Raw genomic sequence first — 27,020 nt, forward strand, 5'->3', positions numbered from 1 at the left:
TGAAAGTTTCGAGTCAGATGCCCGTGGAGCAGTCAATGTCTTCGATGAAGACGTTTGACATTGATGGAACCAGATGCTTCGATGGCGCTGACGACCTCTACTAGTCTTTCGACTTATGGCTCGAAGGATTCCTCAATGATTTTTCCTTGTGTCGAGGCCTAAACAGCTCTCGATGGGAAACTGGCCTTCGCCCCGGGCTCGAGGGCCTGCAGAATCTGGCTTAAGCCCTTTCCTTAATGGCGTCAGAAGGTGTGGTGGGAGCATGGCCTGCCTGCTTCGAGGGTTTCTGGCTCTCGAATATGATTAGCATTTCTTGCCTGAATGCTTCCCATTCCGCTGGAGTGGAGGCCTTAGTGGGACAGGATATCGTTCTCTCAGGGGAGGAGTCGGTCGAGGACATTGAAGTAGGCAATTTATGATGTTGCTTCTACGACTTCCTTGACGATGATGAGTAGTGGTGGGAGCCACTCCTTGACCCGGACCTTTTTTGCCTTCTTTCGTCAAGGAGAGTCACCTATCGCTTCATCAGAAAAAGGCTTTTTCGGCGGGGTAGTCCACAGGGATTCATTCCTTCGGGAATCTATCTACCGCCAATTTCCCCTTGTGCTCCTTCAGAGCTTTTCCAGGCGATTGACACTTTGAATAGGCTGAGATCTTGTGCTCCACACCGAGACACCACAAGCATACTCAATGCTGATCCATCAGCGACATATTGGCATTGCAGTCGTGACACTTTTTTCGGGGTATTCAATGTTGAAGATATTTTCTGATATTTCGAGGAAACTTTTGAAGCGCGACAAAGTTCTCGAAGTGTAAGCTTACTCAGAAAAACGGAAACGAAGCCAACGGACGCTGCTCATGCTATATATGCCTTCAATGCGTTCAATTTCAGTGAACGGTAAATAGAACTGGACATTGTTTTTGGATGTTTACAAAAAATGTTCTATTAAATGTTTATATCATTTGAAGAAATTATGGCAAATGTACTGTTCTCTACTGATAAGAGATGCACTTGGACAGTATGCAACAATTGTTCATATCGAATGATCGGCATGACCCACAGATACATCTTCTGCAGTAAACTCTCCACTTAGACTGCACGCCTCCAGGTCTCCAAATTCCTCTCTGATGCTCACTGCTCCAAACTCTCTTCTATACCCATCCTTTTGGTCATTTCTGCCGCTTTTGACACTATCGACCTCTCCTCCTCACTCTACAGGGCCTTGGGTTTTGCAAATCTGCGGTCACCGGGATTGCCTCCTACCTGAATGATGCTCCTTTAAACTCTCCAGGATCTCACAAATCTCTAACCCCACCCTCTCCCATAAGGCATCTCTCAAGGATCAGTCCTTGGAACTCTCTTCACCCTCTGTCCCTCTGCCCTATGAAGACTTATTTCACCCTTTACCTTTTTGCTGAAGACTCTCAAATCTTTTTCTCCTTTCCATCCATACCCACAGCCACCTCAGAACAGAATGCCAACAATCTCACTGCCATTGTCACTAGATGTCTCTCCGCTACCTTGTGCTGAACTAAGTACTCATTCTCCCAGCCATCCCTCCCTCCCTCCCTCCCTCCTAACTCCTATCTCAGCCCAGCCTGACCTTGCCCAAGGATCACAATGTTGAGGTCCTCTTTCATAGCAGCCTCTGACTGCAACAAATCATCACTACCAGTGACTCTGCTGCTTGTATTCAAGATCTTCCCTCTCCTCTGCCTATTGACAACATGCTGGTTGGCTCTAATTTTGTATATTTAGACAGTACTTCTTTTCAGTTTGAAGCACCTTCCCCCTACATTAATGTTACCATTGTAAGTCACCAGTTCCTTATAGAATGTCTTCTTTGTTTTGCCCCTGGTTTTTGTCATACTTTGTTCACATCCTCATAAAATAGCTCACCACTTGTTCTAATCTTTGTGCTATTGTACAGGCACCGTTCCAGGAATGCCTATGTCATCTGCAAATGTGTTTTTGAATGTCATTTATGACGGAAATTGATATCCTTTTTCTTCAAATAAATACAAATACATACTATGATGAGCATACGATACACGCATACATTTTTTGATTTATATTACAGCAAATAGTTGTGAGAACATACCTTGTCACATGTAAGCTTAAGGAAATGACTATCACAAAAATCAAAACTGGCCTACAATAATGATGAGCAAGAGCCCTGCAAGAACATACACTGTTTAGCATGTGCACACTATATAAGAACCTCAATTAACTTTGATCTTTAAACAAATGAAAAAACATAACTAATGAAAACCTAGGTGTCATAAATCAAGTCATAAAAAGAACACTAGACCTAATTGCTTTCCCCAAGCAAACTCTCTCACTGGATATGATCACGTTAAGGGAAAGGATAGAAGTCAATGGGACAGGGAAAGACAAATTGAAATATCACGGGGTAAGATGGGGAGGGAAGAGCAATAACACCCTCTTATTTTAGTCTACATGGAAGTTGCTTGTCAATATCTCTTACATCTTCATTGATAAAGGTAAACAAGAAGACAGCAATCAGTGTGGGATCACGGAACAAAGGAACAGTGTGAAAAAAACCAACAGTGCATCAGCTATAACATCTTTAATATCGAAGTTCCCCACAAACAGAAAGAACCAGCGATTGCAACTCCTCCACTCGTCCCTTGTATTGTCTTACCCTTATGTATGGGGTGATAGCCGAATTGGGACAGGAAACCACCATATAAAAGACAGGGAAGGGAATAGAAACACAGGGCCAAAATCTAGAAAATCACAATCGACCAGTGGATGGACGGATAGGCCCCAATGTCAGTAGCTGCCCTTTTACTCGCTGCAACTCCAGAGACTCTCTCCCTCTAAGATGCATCACTGAGTTTAAAACCACTTATTTCTTTTATTTTTATTTTAAGATTGTGGCCTTATAACCAAGCAACTGGATGCTACATGAAGGTGAACCATGAGATCAAGCCAGATAGGTAAACAAATTATAACAGTTCATTAGATGCCCACTCAGGAGCAAAAGCATGCGCTTATAACTCCCTGTGTCTATCCAAGTAACATGAATGTGTCATCAGCCACTCTAACTTCTACATGCAAAAAATACATGCAAAAAAAAAAAAAAAAAAAAAAAAAAAAAAAAACAGGTTCAGTATGGATTCATTGCACAAAAGTGTAGCTCCTTTGTCAAGGTCTATTCTATTTCAGTACTATTGATAAATAGGTTCCAACCTAATGATGGCCTTGCATATTGTGAATATACAATCGTAATCACTGGAAAACGGAGGAGGAAATGTTTTTAGTTGTTATCCTTGTCCATGGATTTTCTACTATAGCCAAAGACCAAAAAATGTATTGTACGGCTTGAATGATTCAGTGTTAGGCAGAATAGGAATGATGACAAATTGTCTGCTTGTGTATTGTTAAGAGATCCAGCTCTCTAAATCTCATTCCACATTCACTACAAGTATTCGGCTTCTCGGCTGCATGTTTTCTCTGGTGAACAATAACACTTGACTGCCGTAGGAAACTCCTCCCACATTCACATCTAAATGGTTTAGGTGTTTTGTGTTTCTTCCGGTGAGCAGACAGGTTTGATTCCCGATTAAATCTCCAACTGCATTCGCCACATGCATATGGTTTCTCTCCTGTATGTATAGTTTGGTGTCTTAGCATGTTTGCATAGCGGCTAAAACTCTTCGCACATTCACTGCAGTAATAGATTTTCACTCTTGTGTGTATGTTCTTGTGCGTAACAAGGTTTGCCAATTGACTAAATCTCTTCCCACATTCGTCACATGTGTACAGTTTTGTTCCTGTGTGTACCGGCCGGTGTTTTATTAAATGTGAGGATTGGCTGAATCTCTTCCCGCAATCATTACACACAAATGGCTTCTCACCTGTGTGTCTTCGTTGGTGAATGATCAGGCTTGAAGAATGGCTAAATCGCTTAAAACATGTAGAACACTCATATGGTTTCTCTCCAGTGTGTATTCTTTGATGAACGCCCAGGCTTGATATTTGTTTAAAACTTTGACCGCATTCAGTACAAACATAAGGTTTCTCATCCGTGTGACATCTTTGGTGGTTTATCATTCTTGATGCTCGGTTGAAGCTCTTTCCACATTCAGAACATATATAGGTTATTTCACTCCCTTGTCTTCTCTTTTCTGAAACAGAGTTAGTTGATGTGTTGACAACAGTGTAACATTGAGGTTTATCTTGTTTTTCACTTGCTCCATTTACTGACGTTTGGGGACTTTTCTCCCTTTTTCTATTTTTGATTTTCTCTGAATAGCGATTAACTTTTTCTTTTGCTTTTCTTAACAACTGTTCACGTAAATCTGTTTTTTCAGTAATTGTGCCTGAATTCCTCTTCTTACACCCCTTCATGATTTCATGTCCTATTACTTTGGAAAAAAAACATAGATGTTTATTCACTTCTAGCGAAACTAAACCGATCAAAGATTTGTCTAAAAGTTGAAGAATCCTTTTACCCAGGATTATCAGATGAAACCTATTAACAACTCACTGCCATCGTTATACTTATCAAATTCATTTTAAAAACCCATTACCCAATACTTTTACATTAACTTTATCTTTATTTAGTTGAAAAACAGATAAAAATAATCCAACATAATAATGCACTTCATTAACATTGAACCCAACATAGATAGTTGGAAACATCAGGCCTGGTTATTAATATTAAAACAATCATTCAACACATACAAAATATTTATTATAAAAAACTTTAAAACCATGGACATCAAACATTTGGCCACTTTAGTTCATGATTTATTGCTCACTCTTAGCTTAATCTTGGTGGCTTATATAAACATTTTCTTTTCCCTTTAAGCAAGCAAACGCATACAAAGTTATTACTAAATCTAATGCTTAACTTTGCTATTTTTTTGACCAATATTCTTTCCCAATGCTCTAGGAATCTCTCTCTCTGAAAAATTCGGATCAAAACATATTCATGATAATATCATATAAATCAGATCCATATAAAATAATGTGGGTTCTGCCACCCTGGTAGGAACATCTCTTGTGTTTTTCTATTTTACCTTTATTTCAGCTGCAAAACCATTTGTTCCTCACTATCTCACAGAATAGCCATAAAGATCTCCGCCACAGATACTTGCCACGGCCTACATGTCAAAGTCATATCAGAATTGCAACTGCAATAGATTTAAGAGATTCCACTTACACCCAAAACATACTTTATGTTGGCAAACTGGATACATTTTGGATCTTAAAATAATCACATCTTTAACTAATAGCATTAGTTATTGAATTATATTTTGATTTGTCAAAATTGCGCCATGCTCAATTTTAAACATGTAATGCATTAGGTCTGAGGAAGAACAAATGACTATTTTGGTTATCTGACATGCAACTGTTTCAGCCTCAACCCTACTGGGCTTTCATCAGTGAGCCTGATACGCGATTTACCTAGCCCCAATCCTGTGGCTTTTCAGAGATGGTCATAGTATGTAACCGATAGTGCTGCTTTCTGGATTGTCAAGAGTCAGTGGATGGACATGTAACAAGAGGTGCTCCAGCCTAACTCCTTTCAGAGCACCTCAGAGGTAGTTATTATTGTTTATGGCTTGGCTTTGCAGAAGGAATGTTGTGATGTCATGTGGAGTGTTTATGCAGGAGTGTTGCAATGCATGTGTGAATGTTCTAACCTGGTCAGCTGGTCAGCCAGAGCCTTGGATGATGGGCCTCAGTGTTACTTTATGTCCTAAATGTAACTTTTATGTAACCTATGAAGCTGGTAATAAACCTAGCGAATCAACCCAAGAAGGCTGGGAGCTGCTTCATTTCATTAGTTATGCTGTAATACCATAATTCAATACTTTATATAACAAGCAAAGACAAACATACTGAAATGGTTCACCCAGGCAGCTCAATACATTAAACACATGCTTTGCAGACACATTCCTGTAGTTTATAGAGACACTTTCGTTGGCAGCATTTTACTCTTCCACTTGCATCTAAGAGGCCATTTTACCCAACACATTCAGGTGTAACTCAACAAACACCAATAGTAGGTTTATTACTTTTGCAAGCAGTGCGACAGCTCACCAGCTTGGCATGTAAGTTACAATTTACACCTATTCGGAAACCTCCTGCTCCTTAATTTAGGGCTGGGTCCTTACTTTGCCTCTGGAAGTAATGTGCTCATCCAGACCTTTTTCTGTTAGAATAAACAGAAGCTAAAGACAGAGCCGGACAAAGTGCATGCTTCTGTGATTGACTGCTAGTCGCTAATCCTCCTTGATTATTCCTACATATAAGAGATGTGTATGATGGCCAAGTAACCTTTAACCTCCAGATGACCACAGAGTGGCTTTGAGGAGCGGAGCAAAGCAAAAGACTTTTCTTTCCTTTGGAGCATTCCAGGCACATATTACCTAGACCTTTCTCTCTCCCATTGTGAATCTCGACAGAGCCTTGGCGAAGGAGTACAGAATTTGGTTGAGGGTGTGGCGGACTGTTAGAAGCGCTTAATTGCACACACCAGATCATACAGAGGATGGTGGAGCATGGTTGAGGGTGTGCAGAGTGACTGTGTTTCAAAGAGTTCACTACTTACATTAAGAAACCATGGTAGGCTCCCATTACAGTCGGCCTCAAAAACGAGTTCGGCGGTAACCGTGCCGGAAATTCCAGCAGGTTACCCCCAGACTCGTATTACCATTCCGCCTCTGTGATTGACGGAATCACTGTGGCATTACAACCCCGGTGACCCGGTAATTCCGGAGGCGGAATTCTGTTAATCCCCATTACCATGGAGTCCCATAAGACTCCATGGGAATGTGGAAGTGGAAACACTGGCACCATGCTGTAATGGTGCCAGTGTTTCCATGTCCGCCTGCAGGCGGGTGGTGTTAAACCCTGGTGATGCCTCCTGCCTGCAGGACTCTTAATCATCAAAGAACGGTGGTGGCAGATTTACCACCACCGTTCTTTCCGGACCGGCTGACTCGCAATGAGGCCTAGTGTCATGGAGGGACATTAATGTTCATGCACTCTCCAACTAATGCATCTACCAGGAGCCCTGCTACTTCTGAGCATAAAGATGAGAATTCCTGTGACTGTTGAGGAGGTAACATTGAAAAACATTTATAGATATACATTATTCACCTGCCCATCAAGACACCATTCAACTAAACTGTAATTCCAAACTTTGATGAAAATAGAGGTTGCAGTGATTTTCCTATTAGAATTTACGCAACCGAGGGAAGGAACATGTAGCCATACAATAGTTTCCAGACCCAATAGCCAAGTCTGAATAAAATGGTCTATAGGACCTCAAACCCCTGCTCAAACAGAACTAAAAGTTATACATGGGCAATTGTGTCATTTTGGCAACCTCAGGTCTCTAAAGTGATGCTACTGACAGGCCCCAACTGTCATTCTGAAATGTATAGGTAGCTTATTAGGGAGGGTTGGGGGGGGGGGCAGAGAAATCAGTCCAATCATAGATAAAATACAACACAAATGTAGGAGTAACAGGATGGCTTCCCCATGATTCTAAATCCCTTGAGTCTCTACAGTGTTGCAGCCCTGGATCCCTTCCTTGTATTTGTCGGTCTTCCTAAGTCACTAACAGTGGGGTGGTGTTTTAAAGTGCCCCTGCACGTCTTTCTTGCCTCCTTGGCCAAAGAGTGAGGTCCTTTGCTTCTAGTCCTTGTCTCAGGAAAACACGCTATGTAGGTCTGCAGGACCTACATGCGCTTGCACACTAGGATTATGTGACTAATCTAGGGAATTCGTCCCCTCTCCCCGAGTGAGAGCCACCCCTTTGCGGATAGGGAGATGAGCCCAATAAAACACTGCCTAGGGGACATGGCAAGGAGGGATCCCACTGGTGTGACCATCCCCTTAGAGGACATGAAATCCCCAGAAAGGGATATAAATTATCCACCCTTATCACAAGATCCCAATATGTTTGTTGGCTACATGGAAGTTAAAATGTATGATAACTTGAAACTTCTTGTGCAAATGGCTGGCATGGTTTCTGACCCTCTGTACTCCCTATTCTCGCCTGGAACGATAGAACAGAAAAAGACCCAATCAGAACTAGAAAGGTGGAGAAGGGAAACCCATGGTGGTGGAGGAGTTGAGAGACCTCCTTTAGGGTGGCATGGTAGGAAAGAAGGAGCATACGCCAGGTGTGGTGGAGCCAGCCACGGCTGATCCTGCAGAATGCTCAAAGCTCCTGCCGAGCCAGGTATCGGAAACGCCTGACCCGAGAAGTGGACAACTGGCATACCAAAGATCTGGTGCCTAAATCCCACCGTAAGCCAGTGGGAAAAGAGGGCCAGCTCCACCGACACAAAACACCACAGTGAAACCAAAGAAGCTGTACTGTGCAAACCAAACTCACAGACTCTCCTGAGGAGCACCACCTGGAGACCAGAGGTAAGCAGTGGCTCCGGGAAACCGGAAGGCGGATGCAGAGGCCCAACAAGACCACAAGGCGGGGTGAGAGAAACCAGAGACCTAGATGGGGCGAGAGAAACCAGACAGCAAGGTGGGGTGAGAAACCAGATACCAAGGCGAGGTGAGAGAAGCAAAACCCTGAGGCGGGGAAAGACCCGGAAATGCCATGGTGGAGAGAACGCCAAGGGTTTCCTTGGTAAAGAACACAAGAATGATCAACAATGGGGACAGGAGGCAGGTGTCCCCAAGTGAGAAATAGGACAAGAGAAATGTTTTGTACTTGCTTGAACTGTGGTGAGGAGAGAATGATTGAAAAGACATTCAGTGTACTTGCATGGACTATTCCTCGGGGCGTGGAGCCCCTATTGATGCAGATACACCAGGGTGGGGGTCGGAAACAAGCTACCGTTATTTTGCTTTGGGCAGGGCTCCAAGTGTACCTAAGTGTTTGTATGCTTTTCTTTTGTAGTGGTAGGGACGGAACTCAGGTGAGCATAGGATTTTGGATAGAGGACTTTTCTTGTTTTGGAAGACATCCTGAGGAGAACTCTTCATGTTTTCCGTTATAGAGTAGGGCAGAGAAACTACGGTTTAGGGACACCTTAGGCCGCTTGATTTATAATAAAGACTCATTCAGAAAAAATTCCACCCTATCCATATCCTAACTCTGATCTACTAGAAGGGGTGTCAGAAGACCGATTCAAACAACTTGATACACGGTTGGGCTCCATGTTAGTGAAACGCCTTACCCCGGAATCTAGGCTCCCAGAAGGTGCTATGCCCCAGTCCATTGTGTTTGACCTATTTAGCCTAACCAAAGATGAAATCCCCAGCCAAGAAAGGAGACTCATCTCTACAGGCCTAATTTTCTTCTCAGCCCAAGGCAGCTACATTAGGCTAGCCACTAAGTCAGGGCTGGTGTAGGAACACTCCTTAGATCTGGCAGATGGTGCCATAGAGACAGACTATTGGGGAGAGGTTAAAGTGATACTACACAATGCTGGACCCCCTAACCATACAGTAAATATTGAGACCCCATATCCCAGGGAATCCTCAAGCAAGTCCCGACTCCACACTCGCCCGAAGCAGAAAATCTTTCAAATACACAAAGAGGTGAACTAGGCTTTGGGCAGGCTAATAAACTTGGCCTGCTTCCCCAGACTGATTGGGACAATAACACCACCCTACCAAATCTAGCCTTTGCCCGAAGAAACAATCAGAATCTGGCAGAAGTGTTTGAATGGACTATCTCTGAAGAAAAGGGCCAGGAGCAAAGCAGACCATTCTTTTTCACAAAAAGGGGCTTACTTTACCAGGGATATGTGGAGAGAAATGGAACCCGGAGGAGCCAACTGGCCATCCCTCAGAGTCACCATAAAATGGTCATGGAATTGGCCCATTCCAACCTAATAGTCGGGCATCGGCGAATAGGGAAAACCCAGCACCAAGACCATAGCAAATTTGTCTGTCGGTGTCTATGTCAATTCTCATGTTGTTACCTGTGAAATTTGTCAGAAGACCTCAACCACCCCGGTACCCAGAGGTGTATTTGATATGTTATGTTGAAAGAAATGTGGCTAGAGAGATGGGAGGCTCTGCTACCTACAGCTCAAGCCGCAGCTAAGTTAAAGTCCCATATTAAGGTGGTTAGAGAGATTGGTAACAGCTACCTCTTCAAAGCTCAAACACCATAAAGAAAACTTTAACCAACAGACAGTGGCTAGGTTCTTTACAGTGGGTTACCAGGTGTTAGTCATACTCCCCACTTCGGAGAATAAGATGATTTCAAAGTGGTATGGAATTTATACAATCTTTGAGCGCAAAGGTCCCCTTAATTATCTGGTCTCCCAACCCGATAGAAGACAAAAGACCCCAAACTATTATGTAAACTTGCTAAAACTCTGATAGAGCAAAGTACAGTAACTATGGCGACGCTCCTGGTTGGGGATGGAGACACGTCCAGCCTAATCCCTGATAACCTTAGCCAGAAACAACAGAGGGACCTCCAAGATTTGCTGCTGCAATTCCCTGGAGACTTCTCAAAAGAACAAGGGAGGGCTAGAAAATGTCTTCCATTAGATAAGAATACCTCATGGGCAATTGTTTACAAAGTCCTATTGAATCCCTGAGGTTCGACGTAAAATTAAATCAAAGGAAATGAAGAAAATGTTTAAACTATGGGTACTAGAACCATCTGAAAAGCTGTGGTCCTCCCATATCGTCCTTGGCACACAAACGGACAGTCTTGTAGATTCTGTTTAGACCTTCAAAGACTAAACTCCATCTCAGTCTTCCATAACTACCCTATGCCCAGAATTGACAAGTTAATGGGGAACGCTAAGTTCAATAACTTCTTGGGAGGAGCTACCTCTGGAAAACCAGGAACTAGTACATAGTGCGCAGCAAATCCAACTTTCCACCAGATGCAAACTCTAACTTTATGTCTATTTTATACTATCCAATATGCCCTCACTGTCCTTTAGGTGTCCTTGTTCTCCTTTTAGATACATTCCCAAACACACAGAATATCACATAGCTAGTTTAGTGTGTCACTACTTGCCACAGGAGTCAAAAGTAACTCCTGGTGGCTGCTAGTTTCAAGCTAGCCAGGCTCTGCTTGGCTATAACCAGGAGCTAAATAGCTCCCAGCTCCTGGCAATTTCAAACCCTGCCTTGGACTTCACGAAAGACTATTGCCAGGTCCCATTAAATCCAGCTGATAAAGAAAACAACACCTTAAGCACACTTCTGGGGCTGTATCAGTTTACAGTTCTTCCATTCGCCTACATGTAGCCACTACCACATTCCATAGACTCACGGATCAGCACTCGGAACCCTATTCAATCGCAGGCCCTATTTAGTGGACATAGTGATCCACGGTGTCAATTGCAAAGAAAATCTACACCATCTCTATGAGGTCACTATGACCGTAAGGAGGACAGGGCTCCAAGCCAACCCACAAAGTGTCACCTAGCCCAAAGTGCTGTGAAATACCTAGGGTATCTTGTGGGTAAAGGTATGATTCAACCCCAAAATGATTAACTGATGGCAGTGGCATTAACTACTGCATCAAAATCCAAGCGGGAGCTTCAAGCCTTCAAATGGACGGCCAGCTATTGCCTGAGGTTAATCCCATGTTTTTCCATCATTGATGTGTATTTAACAGTCAAGGTCAAGAACACGCAGCCCAACAAACTTGTCTAGACTCGGGAGGACCTAAATAGTTTGGATTCCCTGAAGACGGCTCATTGTGATGAGCCCATCCTTAAGATACCGGATTTTTAGCAAGGAGTTAATTCTGTAAAGTGGGCCAAGGAACTGCACTGTCCTCGTTGTTTAACACCCCCTAGAGAGTAGGGAAAGTGGGATGCCACTGGTAGTGAACCCCTCTCCCCTTAGAGGACAGAAAATCCCCAGAAAGCGATCCCTTATCTCAAGATCCTAATATCTTTGGCTATATGAAGTTAAACTTTATAACTTGAAACTTCCTGTGTGAATGGCTGGTATGGTTTCGGACCCTCTGTATTCACTGTGCTCACTTGGAACGAGATAATAGAAGAGGTTTATCAGGAAAAGAGGAAGTGCATGCCAGGTGTGGCAGACTCATCCATGTCCGAGCCCATGGAACCAGAAGCGCCTTGCCCAAAAGAGTATAGTGGAGCGAACAGTGCCCAAGAAGCAGACAAGTGGCGTACTGAGGAGCCGGTGTCGAAGTGAGGGGAAGCACTGCCTGAAGCACAACAATGTGGGGCAGCCAAAGGACTTGTGCCGTGTCGGCCAAATTCACTGATTCCCAAGAAGCATCGCCAGGGGGCTAGAGGTGCACAGTGGATCCAGGGAACCGGGAGGAGTGCGGCAAGGCCCAACAAGACTCCAAGGCAGAGTGAGTGAAGCGAGACACCAAGGTGAGGTGAGCAAAACAAGACCACAAGGCCGGGTGAGATTAATGAGATCCCAAGGCAGGGTGAGAGAAACCAAACCCCTAGACAGGTGTGATAAACCAGACCCCAAGGCTGGGTGAGAGAAACGAAACACCAAGGCGGGGTAAAGACCAGGAACTGCTTAGGTGGCGAGTTAACGCCAAGTGTTTTCTTGCTAGGGAGCACAAGAAGAACACTCAAGAGTGGGGACAGGAGCCAAAGGGACATGTCTTGTACTTGCTTGAACTGTGCCTCAGGGCAAATAGCCCCTATTGACAGAGCCACGAGGGTGGCATTTAGAAACCTTTGTTGAATTTAGGTTTTTCTTTTGTAGTCAAATGGACTCAGGTTAGCATAGTATTATAGACAGAGGGACTTTTCTTGTTTTATAAGACATTCTGACAAGCACCCTTTTAGGTTTTCCTTTATAGAGTAGGGCAGAGAAATGTAGGCTTAGGCACAGTTTATGTTATGTTATACAATTTGTAAAGGGCGTATTCGCCAAAGACATCTTGGCGCTGATAGTACAATCCAATTAGGTCATGCTAATGCAAGTAAAAATAAGAGGGTTTTCAAAGCACGCCTACACTTAAGATGAATTGCTATAATTCATCATCACCTGGCAACGTGTTACACTATCTGGCTGTGACCATTGAGAGAGAAGACAGCTTCACTCCCAAATGCCTGACAAACGTCACAGGAGAGGGAAAGGTTCCCAATGAGAGAGGCCAAAAGGAGGGGGTCCACAGGGAAGCCATAGACGGGGGCCAACCACAAGTACCTCTATCTTGTCCTCGTTATATTTAAGCCAGTTGGAACTCATCCACCGCCCGACGGCCTCCAGGCAACCCCTAAACTGAGATGACATCTCAGAATGCAGACAGTTGAGCTGGACTAAGATCTGTGTCATCTGCATATGAGCAACACCTGGGAGCGGATGAGACCAGCCCGAGATTGCATATAGATCTTAAAATAAGGGGCAGGGCGCAACACCACGAGAGGGAGAGGGAGAGCGAAAGGAGCAAGAGATGGGGTTTGCGCCCTTTCTGACAGGAAAGAGGAAAACCATGTCAGTACTGAGCAGTATCGCTGTTTGATTTATAATAAAGAAATATTCAGCCAAAATGGCACCCTGTCCATCGCTTGATCTACCACAACAGGCAGAAAAATGCCTTGGATTGAACAGCGATTCATGAAACCCCAGAGTGGCCACCAAAAAATAAGCAACCTTATCCTTTCCACAGGCTTGAGTGAGAGGTCCCATTTACAACCTCGGTTTAGGGATCCAGCTCTAGTTCTCCACACCCCATCCATGTCTACCTCCTTATTGTCCTCTACTCTCCACCGTCTCCCGCCTTCACATTCTCCTGTACAAACACCCAAATATGTGCTCATACTTCCACCCTTGCTCGGCGCTCTTCTTTCAGGCTTGGAGCATGCCTATTCACTCACCAGATCTCCTCCATCTTCCGCTCTGCTATGTTTCATCTTTTCTTCCTGTACCTCCATACTGTTCTTCTCCTTCCTCCGGTATCTCCAAACCACCTTCTCTACACTCTGCACCTCCTCTGTATGTCCTCATTCCTCTTCCTCCTCTCACCCCCTCTCTCCACACTATCTCCTGCTCTGCCTCAATCTCTTCCTGCCTTCACATCCAACAGTCTCCAAATCACCTTTCCTGCCTCCAAACAGCTAGACAAACTGGGACATTTGTGAATGTGATAGGAGCTATTGATGGGACACATGGCTGTTCCCCAAATGTACCACAATAGAAAGACGCATTACTCTATGAACGTTCAAGTAGTATGCACATTAGACCTCCTTATTAGACAGTGCGGTGCAAGCTTTCCTGGGTCGGCCAATGACTCCTACATACCAAAAAGTAGCAGAATACCTGCAACAATGGTGTTGCCCCCACAAGAACAGAACTAGCTACTCAATAAATGTAGTACTGTTTTTACAGCAGGAACACCATACTCCCAAATGCAAACATTTGTTTCAAGGTGACAGTGCTTGTCATGTGGTCAATTGGCTGCTCACACCCATGCTACACCCGAAATGCCCTGCTGAGAAAAGATACAATATTGTGCCCAACTGGACTAAAAATAACATTGAATGACTTAAATCTAGTCTAGTTTTAATCTAGATTTAGTTGTTTGCATTTGAGCGATGGGAATCGCCTGTGTTCCCAAAGACTGTCACAACAAACTTAACTGTCACATTTACCCCACCAGCAGGAGCTGAAAGTGGCAGGGCATTTACGCATAGGATACCCATTAGGGATCACTTACAAGGAAAGAAGTGCAGAACCTGTATTAATGGTTACAGGCAACATAGTTAACATGCAAAAGTCTACAAAGCGGTTACTGATTGTTTCTGTAATTTAAAGTACTACTGACAAACAGGATTCATGGGTTTACATGCCAGAATGTGATTGCAACAGCATGTTCAGTTTGGTTGATATTATTAATGATCGTATTACAGCAGTTTTCCGTTAGGATACAAACATTGCTATCAAGTGTAGCAATCCCTTTATTGCCTTTTTTGGCCCATATCACCCCACCTTTGTGACAGGAATAGTCGGGAAACAAGCTGAGAGTATGAAGGAAAGCTACAGATCTCTCAACTCAGTACTGTTGCAATATTGAGAGGGGGGGGTTTGTTGCATACCCACTAATAGGAATAAGTTGCCCATACTATACTTTAGCATTTGACAGGAGGCAATGGTTTATCATATCTTAATGAAATAACTGGTGGCTGGGAAGCCATTATTACCATTTCTTCTTTTTTACTAAAGGTGCTTTGAGGTTGTTAAGCTGACACAGCATAAGTCCACTTTCAGGGTTTCTGAGACTTTATAGTTCAATTTTTGATTTGAACCTATTTTACAAATTGGTGGAGCTATTGCTGCTTGTGAAGAGAGAATATAGAGACGATTCAGGATTACACAATACCAGTGTCCCTAAAATGTCCTCCAACGACAGTGGCACAAGGTGTTGGAACATTCGTTTCTGAAGCCTGTTCACCGCACATCCTCTCTAAACTACCAGTAGGCTCCATGACCGCCACCAAAACTCCCTCCCACATATTAGACCTGCCTAAGGCCTGAACTGACCCTCCGGAAACCCCCTACCTCTAGCTTACTAACCCGTTTCCAGCCCTCCACCTTTTTGATCAATTCGCTGATAAAGTTCCAATCCCTTTCCTCTATTGGTTTCTTTTTCCTCCTCAGCCACTCGTCAACACCTGACCCTTCTTCCTCACTGTCCTTGTCTAAAGACTCATCCCCAGTCTCATCCACAATGTCCTCTCTCACCTACCTCCTACAACGCCTGGTCCTTCACAGTCTCATTACTACCAATGTGGCCTGTTCCTTCCACAACTTCCTTCTCGCAAATGTGCTATCTTTTTCCACCTCTGGTCTGGCCACCTCCTCAACCACCTTCTCCCGTCTCCACCTTCCACTCCATACCCGGTTTTATTTCCTCCCTCTAATCTACATTTCATTTCCTCCCACCTTTCCTTTCTTACCTCCTTCAACTTCACTCCTTTCCTCTGATATACTGCCACTTTTGTAATCTTCTCACTCAACTCAACATTCTTCCCTTTAGATGTCACCTCTTCCTCTCTCCTGCTGCAACCTCTCCGGTTCAACACTCTACAGTCTTAAAGTCTCTTCATCATCTCTCCTCTCCAGCAGTCTCCCGTCTTCCTCAAACAGGAGTCTCCTGCTCCTGTCACCCACAACACCAGGCTGGGCTGACTGGCTTTTATAGGAAAATACCCCCCACCCCCTGTGTGGGGTCAGGGCCTGCGGCTGTGAGCCTAAAGAGTGTGAGGGTTGTGATTGGCAAGGCTGTCCCAATTTCTGATGGTCTGGAGGAGGCTGGCCTAAATCTATCAGAAGCCTATTGGCCATTTGGGTACATTTCTATGTGAACAGAGAGGTTGGGGAAGCCGCTTGTGTAGACAGTATACAGCTGTGCTGTTGTTGAGCAAATATGAGTAAGGGGGTGCTTTAGGGGTGTTAGATCACCCCCATAGTCTTCCTGTCCTTGAATATTTTATATAGGGATATATTTCATTTACCTTATCCATTACGGGTTTTCCCGTTAGGAGAGAAAGATATTGTGCAGGATGTAGTCCATCTGAGGTTGATTTGCCTGCACAGTTTTGGTGGCCAGGCCCTGGGCCATCTTGTCGAGTGTTCACTCTGGTTTAGGGGATCCGATTGATCTTTTACAGGATTTAGTCCCTCACAGATCCCAAATTCCCCTTCGTGGATCCAGTCTGGGTTTCACGTCTGAAAGGGAATTATGGGATATGCAGTTTTTTCCAAATGGCTTCTCGCAAGCTTGCAGTGATCTGTGGCATAGGAGGGATTTTAGAGTCCTGGTTTGGGAGGGGGATCTAGTGGGTTCTGTAAATTAAGTCCATGTTAAGGAAGGCTAGGAACGGTCCTGAACTGTGCGAGAGAGAGACCTCCCAAGCGGCGGAGACCATGCAAGCTCGATCAGGGAATAGTTACCATGCTGCCGCGGGTCCATCATCCAGTGACAATGCTGGGTGCCACGCCCTCTGAGTAGCCCAGCCTATGGTCACCAGAGCCAGATACCAGCTGTATCACAACAGATAATTATATGTTCATGGCTAAGAGAGCATAAGGCATGTCTTGTGCAAAGCCAGACTGGCAGCAGTGATTTTGGCAAATGCATCAGCCGAACAAGTATGGCTGTCAACTGCCTGTGACGTATGTGAAAATTGCTGGCTGTTCCTCCTGCTTTATGTTCCGTTATTTGCTGTTGGCTGAACACTGACAGGTTCAGAGATCTGACCCTGTTAAGAGGGGATGGGCGACCCTCTTAAACTCTTAAACTGGAGAAGTGAGCAACCCAACCTGGAGGGAGCCGGCAAGGAACTGAAAAATTGGGGCGACCTGTACATCAAACCGACAATCCAGATGCTCTGTTTAGTCTTGATACAAATTCTGGAGTTAACTACACCTTTAACGAGCCAACATTATCCAATGTCGGCAAACATACAAACTCTGAAACTGACTAAACTTTTAGTGGGCCACCATTACCAAATGCTGGTGGACCCGCATAAGAAAAGGTGGCATGGCTTAATAAAGCATGTTAGATATGTTTGTATTCCTGTAACCGAGAGCAAGGAAGAAGGAAGCTAGATGTTGGCCAGAGGAACTAGCGGAGGGAGTGAAGCAATGGAAGTGTAAGGCGGAGGATAAAAAGGGGCATGAAAATCAAGGCAGTGTGGATTGCTTGGGTGAGAACAAGAGAGGAGAAGCGGGACAAAACGACCAAGTAGAGGAAGAACGGTGCAGAGGAGCAGGAGGAGGATTGTTTAAAGTGTGTGTAATGTGAGGTATTAGTTGGAGAGAGAAAGGGGTCTTGGGGTGTGAGTGTGTGCACGGTCTGTGAGTGAGACTACCTGTAGGAGATGAAGAGATGAATGAGACTGAATGACAAGGTGACAGGAGAGTGAAAGGAGGGTGATTGAAGAGGATGTGGGTGGAGTGCAGTTTAGTGTGGAGGGGAGAGTTGTAGAGTGAAGAGGGGAGAGTAGTAGAGGTGAGAGGGGACGAGTAGTGGAGTAGAAAGGGTAGAGTAGAAGCAGAGAGCAAAGGAGGGTAGGAGTAGAAAGAAGAACATCAGAGGGGCAGCAAGAGGAAACTAGGGAAAGTAAAAGGAGAGTGGGAGGACGAGAGGGGAGAGAGTAAAGGGAAAGGAAAGATAGGAAAATCAGGGCAAGGAGTAAAGTGTGCAAGGAAAGGACAGAGCAAGACCTGGGGTGATTGGACAGCACATTTTCTTGACAACTATCTTATTGTGAGACCCAGGTTAGAATCCACCTAGATTGTTCCCAGAAAAAGTAAGGTAGAAAAGGTGTTGCCTTTAGGCCACCATGACCAGCTAGTCAGGTACGGATTACCGATTTCTGGTCACCTTAGGATTTTGGGATGCCTGGGCTAGGAAAGGAACTGTCATGGGGAGTTGAGCGAGAGGGAGACAGCCCTTAAGGAGCTCCCACACAATCAGTTCAATAAAAACCCTTGAACTGTTTAAGAGACACAACACAAAGTATGTGTGCGCACATGAAGTTCACCCACTAACGGCACTACTTGGTTCTGAAGACATTGTTACAGGATAATTCGTTTTGGGATCCTACATTATTGTTGAAGTATTCTGCAGATAGCCTGGCTCTACATATGCTACTGGTGCAAAGAATCCTCCCCTGGATAGCAGTCTGGAAAGTCTATTAACGAAGTCTCATTGTCCATAACAGGTAGACAGTATGGTTAGAAGGGGGACCATTATTGACGTCAACTCTTTCCAACCTGTGCACCTTGAGGTGTCACATTTTATACTTTTTCTGCTTTATATGCTGTGGTTGGCGTCACACTTTTGGCCACACCAATATGACCCTGTGGAAAATTATCTGTAAAAACTGTTATAACAAACACTAAAAACTAAGGTACTTTTTTAGTCAAAACACACCACTGCCACAAAAAACTGTGCTGTGACAGTAGAAATACTTACCTTTGATGGATTGCTGTGGTGCAACCTCTTCACTGTGGTTCCTCTGGTGCCATGCCCGTTGATCTCTATTCCTTCAGTGTCCTCCAAGTGCCCAAATCCATACTAGAAAGGACACGTTCTTAGATCTGTGTTAAACTATTATGGCAAGGTTACCCACCACCTATGCCAATGCTGTGTTCACAAAACTCTAGTACTTCTGTAAAGATTTTGCCATCTTGTGTTTTACATTGGTTATGTCACTTTTTGCAGCAGCCACCACCAGGTTGACCCCTTCCTATGTTTTTCCAAATTCCACTAGTCACCTGCATTGGTGTTCAGTGTGCCTTGGAACCAAACAAATGTGCCCCATGTTTCCTCATCTCACAACATGCATCTCTAGCTTATTTTCCCCCAGGCAACATCTTCTCAATTGACGATTAACGCTTCAGTATAGTTCTGGGCAACAACAGAAAGGCCTACAGGTGTGGGTGTCTTCTGGCACCTTACAACAGAATTCACTCTGCATGCTGTACACTTTTTCATGTTCTTGCTTTAAACGCTTTCTCTTGAATTCTGCGTCCTTAATTCCACTCCCTCTCTTCTCTGTTCCGTTCTTTATTAGCGCTTCCCCTGTAACCATGAAACATGTCTTCTTTGGCATCAATGGGTAGATATCTGCTCCGTGGCACGGGAGGAGCCGATCCCTGTAATAAAGACGTCAAATGCGGCCTATGCGCACAGACCAGTTTTCTACAGTCAAGGTCAAGAACACGCAGCCCAACAAACTTGTCTAGACTCGGGAGGACCTAAATAGTTTGGATTCCCTGAAGACGGCTCATTGTGATGAGCCCATCCTTAAGGTACCGGATTTTTAGCAAGGAGTTAATTCTGTAAAGTGAAACATCACGGCATGCATCTGTGTGTGAATCTGCCTAGCAAAACCACTGAAATATCACACCCTGTTCCCAAAGAGAGGTGGTCATTTTGGAGGTTCCATGGGCACCTCCTTTCTCGGTTCAAAATGGTGCCAGGGCAAAGAAATCCACTTTTCAAGTTACTAAAGGCCTAAGGGTCACTCTGCCCATTGCATAAACACCAGTTCTACACACGCAGATAACACTACATGTCTTACTGGTCAAGGGTAAATTATCACTCCCCTTGGCTAGTAGCCAGTGTAAACGTTGGGGCCCGGTGACATCCCAGGTGATGCAGATGCGGAGGTACACCCATGTCCTGAATATCATGCGCAATCCGAGACAATCAAAATCATGTGCACAAGCCATATGGATTCCCTCATCTCTGACTGTCTTTCTGCTATCCAGGAATGGTGTGCTACCAACGACCTCTGCCTTAATGCCAGTAAGACTGAGATTCTACTCATCGGCACACCCACTCCCTCCTTCCCTGCAGCTCTCTGGCCGGCCTCTCTTGGCCCTCTTCCTGCAAGGCAAAAAACCTTGGGGTCATCTTCGACTCCACACTCTCCTTCTCTCCTGACATCTCCGACGTCTCTAAGAAGTCACACTACCAGCTACACCGCCTCAGAGGTATCCTTCCTTTCCTCTCCTTCCCCCAGAAGCTCACTGTCTCTAGAGCCCTGGTTCTCTCGAAGCTGGACTACTGTAACAGCCTCTATCTAAATCTGCCCGCCTCTACTCTCTGCCCTTTGCAACTCCTCCAGAACAGGACTGTGAGACTTGTCCTTGGCCTCAAGCCCAGGGACCGTATCTCTCCAGGACTGAAATCACTACACTGGCTCCCAGTGACTGAGAGGATCAAGTCCAAAACCCTCTGCATTGTCCACAAGGCCGTCTGGGGCCTTGGGCCAAAATACCTTCAACTCTCTCTTCCTAAATATCTTCCTTCTCGAACTCTTCGCTCATCCGCCTCCAACTCCCTCAGGGTCAGCCGATTCTCCAAACAACAAGTTTCGGGCAGATCTCTCTCCGCTGCAGGGGCCTCCCTCTGGAACAGCCTTCCTGCCTCTCTGAAACTTGAGGAGAACCATCTCCGGTTCCGGAAGCACCTCAAAACTTTCCTCTTTGCCTCCGCCTTCTCTCCCCTGCTAATGTTTACTGAAACTACACTGAATCTGCAACTGGGCCACTCACCGTTCTCGGTCCTTGGCCCAGCCACTCTCCCCTGCACTGCCTCCCGGGCATCCCTTGCACTGCGGGACTGTGTCTGTATCCCTACAGCCCCCCTTCCCAGCACTTGACTTCACATACTGCGCACTGGCCACCAGCTGGCCCTTTTATTTATCCTGTATTAACCCTGTACTGCACTCTCCCTTTCTCCCTTTCCCCCTTGCACTTTTCCCTTTCCCCTCTACCCTTGCACTTGCCCGATCTGAATGACACCTGGCCTAGTAGGATCCTTAGTAGGATCCTTGTCTATCTGCCCTTGTCCCCCCCCCCGCCTCGTCGCGCCTTGAAACACTTGTGTATAGGCACGTTACAAATGCCATATCATATCATGGGGCAAGCTCCTCTGCTTATTTAGCAACTCCTTTCAACAGCATTTTGAATCCATATCTCCAGCAGGCGTATATAACTATAAAATAATTATCTTTAAGGTCAAAGAGATTAAATTGGATTAAAGGATTAGTACAGCTAAATCAAACTTGCGTGAGATATTTTCTATCTTACATGAACTGAAAGGTGCAGTAAATGACTCTAAAGTGGTTATTGACAATAATTGGTGTAAAAAAATACATGATGCTTCTCACAGAAAATAAATGTGCACAGACTACGTATTACAGATTGTAAAAATACGCTACCTAAACTAGATATGGGAATTATTAAACCCTGTCTAATGCAGATTCTTGAGGGTGACACATTTTCTTTTAAACACGTTTCAGACGCAGAGGTATTGAAGATTGTGCACAAAATTAAGCCTACTTCATGTAAAGGAGATGTTTGCCCGGCATCGTTTTTTAAAGAGTTTTTGCCATCTTTTGTTCCATGGGTTATCGATTTTATAACCCGCTCCGCCAGGAAGGCTTTGTCCCAGACGACTTTAAAGAGGCAAGAGAATTTTGTACCAGATGACCTTACTAGTTATAGACCTATTACGAACGTTCCTTTTTTTGCTGATGATTAGGCTTGTCTTCAGTATGAAGACTTTATTGAGCGGCAAGGTATCCTGGCCGTGGGACAATCAGGTTTTCAAATGAAGCATGGAACTGAGACAGCGCTACTTGATTTAAAATCCAATTTAGCCAATACCATAGATAATTGTAGCTTGAACACTGTTCATGCTACTCGATCTGTCTGCCGCTTTCGACCTGGTGAACTACGAGATGATGGCGGACAGATTGGTTGATATTGGTAAATGCTCAGATGCAGCAGCTAAATGGTTCATGTCCTTCTTTGGGCCAAGTTTGGCACGAGTGGCTATGGATGACTATCAATAACAGCAGGTGCTCCTTGATTGTGGTGTTCCGCAGGGCTCATGCTTGTCTCTGCTTCTATTTAATATTTACTCAAGACCATTATGCAATCTCCTGGACGACATCGATGTGCAGTTTGCAAATTATGTGGAGGACACCCAGACCGTCCTGGAATTGTCAGGGTCGTACGAAAAGGATCTGGCAAGGGTAAATGAGGTCTTTGGGGCCATAAATATATGGATTGCCAAGAACTCATTGGCTCTAAACGACAAAAAAAGGGAGATCTTGATTAATACCGTCATGATTGAGGGCAATAGGATTTTGGCCTCAGATTATTTAAAAACTTTAGGGGTCTTTTTGATCCCCAAATGACCTTTAAGAAGCATGTTTCACATTTAAGCTCCTCCTGTGCATACATGACACATTTACTTTGGCAGTTTCGCCTATAACTTTTGGAACAAATAGAGCCTTGATTGCAGCAGCAACGATTAATACAAAGCTAGACTATTGTAATAGCCTATTGATGGGGACCACTCAGAGCAATATTGGAAGGCTTAAAGTAATCCAGAATGGAGCAGTGCGGGCCGTTTGTGGTATGGATCGTAGGGCTCACATTTCTCAGGCCCGTAGGAAACTACATTGGCTACCTGTGCAATATAGAATACACGTTAAGGCATCTTCCTTGGTGTATAAATGCTTGGCTGGAGAAGCTCCAATTCACCTATCCTCCCAAATTAAAAGATCGCCTATTAGATGCACTTTGTGTTCGAATAAGGATTATTTACTGACCCAACCACGCTGTACACTGAAAAGGATTGGAGGTTCCAGTTTCAATGTATGGCCACCTGCCACATGGAACACCTTGCCAAGTTCACTTAGACTTACTCCATGTATGGCACAATCTAAAAAGAATTTGAAAACCTTCCTTTTTGATAAAGGGGTCGATTAAGATCTTGATACTCCGGTTTCTCTGGTTTGATGCTTTCATCTGACTTTCCCTTCTTTCATTGTTTCTTGTATGTTTTGTGAGCGCTCTGAGGCCTTAGGGCGTGTTAGCACAATCTAAAAATTCCATCGATAGATAGGTATATTTGTTATAACAAAAGGGAACGTGCAACTCCCTTTTGTAATATCAATGTGAGTTCAGTGGAGTGCATGAAATGTTCCATTTATGCAGGTTGTACACCTTCAACAATGTTTCAAATTCTTCTCCCAGTCTTTGTATGGACCGTAAGGGCCTAACAGCAAGAAAGGAAAAGATGCTATTGCAGTATGAACCAATTTGTGATTTAGACAGTGAAACCTAAATGGTATTCTCCCGTTTACTCCCCCTTTTTAAAAATCACCACACACAGTTCCTCCCATCTCAGCCAGGAAATATAAAGTATACAAACCTCCGAGAACTACATGTCCCGCAATGCCCAAGATACTGACAAAGAGAAGGGAATGGAGGGAATAGGAGGAAAGTACCCAGGCTTGAAACTCGAGAATCCCCTCCCTTTCACCTACTCAAGCCAGAACCCTCTCCTCTTTAGTCAGGGGCCACTTACCTTCATACCCCATATTCCCCCCTCCCCAATCACTGGGACGAAGAAGAGCAAGCAAAGAGGAAGGAAGATTTCCCATAGGGATCAACAGAGAACTGCTTCCTATCGAAAACGGCCATGTTATCACCTTAATGAAGTCATGCAAAGTCAGGCAATTCATTTCAATCATCCACACCTGACTTCAGTTAACCAATATGCAAAGCATTAAAGGTGTGGTTCTAAACAGCACAGTGAGCGAGCTGGGAACCTGTTTCACACTGAGGAGACCGCAAGGTGGACTACTGGACCAGAAGCGAAAGAGGCGCAGAGCATGCAAGATCGCAGACCCACTGAGCGAGAAAGGCTGCAGCACGGCAAGGGAGCAGTGCCTCCCGAGAGCTGGAACCAGGCAAAGAACTTGCTACGTACATTGTGTGAACAAGTGCTCGTTCCCCTGGGGTAAAGAGAACCCAAGCATCGGAGGGACCCTAAGAGTGAGCCCTGATCCCAAGGATGAAAGAAGAAAATTGTTACTGTGCCACGCGTCAGCCGGTGAGTGTCCAAAGCTCATAGGAGCCCGGTGCGCATGTGCGTGAGGTTTAAGAAAACACACCGAAAGAAACATTTTGGTACATATATGTGAAGTACATTGCCACCAAGGAAAGGGCATGTGAGAGCAAGATTGCTGAAAGCCAAGTAAGAGAAAGAACAGTATAAAAAGGGTACAAAGCAGTGCAATCTGGAACTGGAAATTTATAATATGTGAATATAAAAAGAAAGAGGCAAGAACAAAGCCTTATGGGACTTGTGGTCCGAAAATTAAAAGTGAAACTAAACATACCAGAGACACAAGCCACAGCCAGGATATCAGGTGGCTGGGGAAAAGATACAGTGCATTTTTTTAAAGGCCCTGATATTGGGAAGCAAGAAGGAAACAAGGGAACTTTCTTGAACTGTGAAATCAAATGGGTCCAAGCACGAATGAGGGAGACCCATTGTGAACATTGTACTAAAGGGGTCCGAGCCCGAACAAGGGAGACCCATTGGGAACATGGTGCTAAAGTGGTCTGAGCCCGAATGCGTTAGACCAATTGTAAATATTGTTTAAAAGGGGTCTGAGCCCAAAAGAGGGGGACCCGTGGTCCGAGCCCAGCAGAGGGAGACCAATTGAAGGTTTTGTGTTAAAGTGGGTCAGAGCACGGCGGAGGGGGAACCCGGGTTGAACATTAAATCACCCATGAGGTTGTACATGTGAAATCCTAAGAAGAAAGGAACTTTAATGTTTGTGTGTTGCATCAGGCCCTCTGAAATAAGGGACTTTGAATGAGAAAGAGACTGGCAAGGAAGGCCCCAATGTTGAGGTTTTGAACTGCATCCTCATGCTAGAGAAGCCAGAGAGTGTGCTAAGCTCCAGTGTGCTGCCTTGTCCCTTGCTGAACACGTTGGGAAGGGAAGGCAACGGCTTGAATATCCTGACATATAATTTCTTGAACACTTTTCTTTTGCATAACATTATTTCCCACACTATTTGTATTTAAAAGTAGGGTTGGCAATAGGTTTATTAGTATAGACTCTTATTTTGACAAGACACCACTAGGACTGCGTTATTATTATTGGATTGTCGTAGCTTGCTCCCATCTTTAGACTTCGGATTAGATAGGCGTTTTTCAAACCAATTGAAGTTCAATAACACCCTTGAACCGTGATCACTTGTGCCTGTCTTACTGTTTGATACTATGCCTTCCTTACAGAGCTGAATTGAACTCCATTAGGTGCCTGGGAACGTGCACATGCTTCTGCTACCCAGGTTTTACACCTGTACCAGCATTTTTGTGGGAGGACTAGATAACTGTTGTTGCCAAAGTCTTGTCTGCATGAGAAAGGCATTTATTGCAATCACACAATGAAGGAAAGATAGTAAGAGCAGAAATCCAAAATCAGGACTTTGCCGCACTGGCAACCTGAGATTCCAATAATCATTTGGAGTCCAATAGGATTCTAGATTTCAGACGAAATTTCTAGTGCATGTACACGTGGGCCAGAAAGGGAGCTTCATGCCACGTTCGGAAAGTTTTCAGCAACAACAAAAAAAGTGATGGCTGGAATGTTTTGAATAGATCATAACCTCTGAAAGTTTGATACATTGCTTTTTTCTTTTAACCAAAGAAAACATATTGACAAGTAACTTTTCTAACAACCATTGGAATAAGGAAGAATAAACGTGAAATGTAAAAAAGAAAAGGAGATAAGAGAGCTGGGTATTGAGTTGGGGTTCAGTTTAGAAGAAATGGGAAACACGAAGAAAAAAGGGGACCCAGGGACTGGGTTGAAGGGAAAACAATTATTAAATAAAAGAAGCCACTTTTTTTAATTTGTCAAAATAGCCGAGTCATCAAGATGTGAAACCCTTCCATGAATCTCCAGGGGACTGATAGATGCTTGTCAATCTCCGTTCTACTGCAATTAAATTTCAGAAAGTTCTGGGACATCCGGTGTCCATTAAGCGTAGCCATTTTAGATGCCTGGTCAGCTCTTAGCCGAAATAGGAGTGCAGCGTTAATTGCATACTTTTTAGAAATCTATTAGTGTGCTTTAATGCTGAAGTGATTATCCCTGCGTCATAGTCAAAGAGCCAGTGCTCTCTCCTAGTAAGGAAATTAAGTTTTTAAGCCCAAAATGTATTAGAAGATCAACGCATACTAACGTGAGTTCTATGTGGTAAATGGGAGTTGAACGTCTAATGTTTTGTAAAGACTAGTGAGCACTAATTATATGGTGGGAGTGCAGGATTGCATCTGTAGAGTTTAGCGCTATCAGAGAAGGAGTGGTTACTTTTGTTCTGAAATAAGTCACCTATGCAAGTGCATTCCTCAGCCTTGTGACCGTCAGCTTTGGTCATTCATTGTAATGTAAACTTAGGGGATGAGAAGCAAGATACAAGGACTCAACTCTGTGTAGTAGAGGGCTCACTAGCCGCTATTTTAATCAACCACTGCACGTGGACTAGGGAATAGGCACTTTCTGTTTAGCTGATGCAATTAGCTCATGCTCGGACGGGACAGCTAGGAAGAACAATTGAAAACATTTGTGGTGAGAAGTGAGTAGAAAATTGTTTACTAATGTAACTGGTTATGAATATCAGTGTATTACATGTACAATCACTCCTGCGAACTGGCATCAGTTCAAGGCATATTGCTATTCGTT

At 44.3% G+C, this 27,020-nt stretch overlaps 1 protein-coding gene across 2 annotated transcripts in view; it reads right to left on the reverse strand.

Annotated features, from left to right (window-relative positions):
• Positions 1 to 2,038: 2,038 nt before the first annotated feature.
• LOC138577695 (zinc finger protein 180-like) overlaps positions 2,039 to 27,020 on the reverse strand; it is a 93,239-nt gene continuing 68,257 nt past the window's right edge. For both annotated transcript variants that reach the window (XM_069649649.1, XM_069649650.1), the window contains exon 2: positions 2,039 to 4,395. In XM_069649649.1, coding sequence (XP_069505750.1) covers positions 3,365 to 4,378 — 1,014 coding nt within the window. In that variant the 5' untranslated portion in view covers positions 4,379 to 4,395 and the 3' untranslated portion in view covers positions 2,039 to 3,364. The remainder of the gene's footprint in view (positions 4,396 to 27,020) is intronic.

This window comes from Ambystoma mexicanum, chromosome 1p, assembly GCF_040938575.1.
Source record: "Ambystoma mexicanum isolate Mex_15411 chromosome 1p, UKY_AmexF1_1, whole genome shotgun sequence".
In the NCBI taxonomy this organism is placed as follows: Eukaryota; Metazoa; Chordata; class Amphibia; order Caudata; family Ambystomatidae; genus Ambystoma; species Ambystoma mexicanum.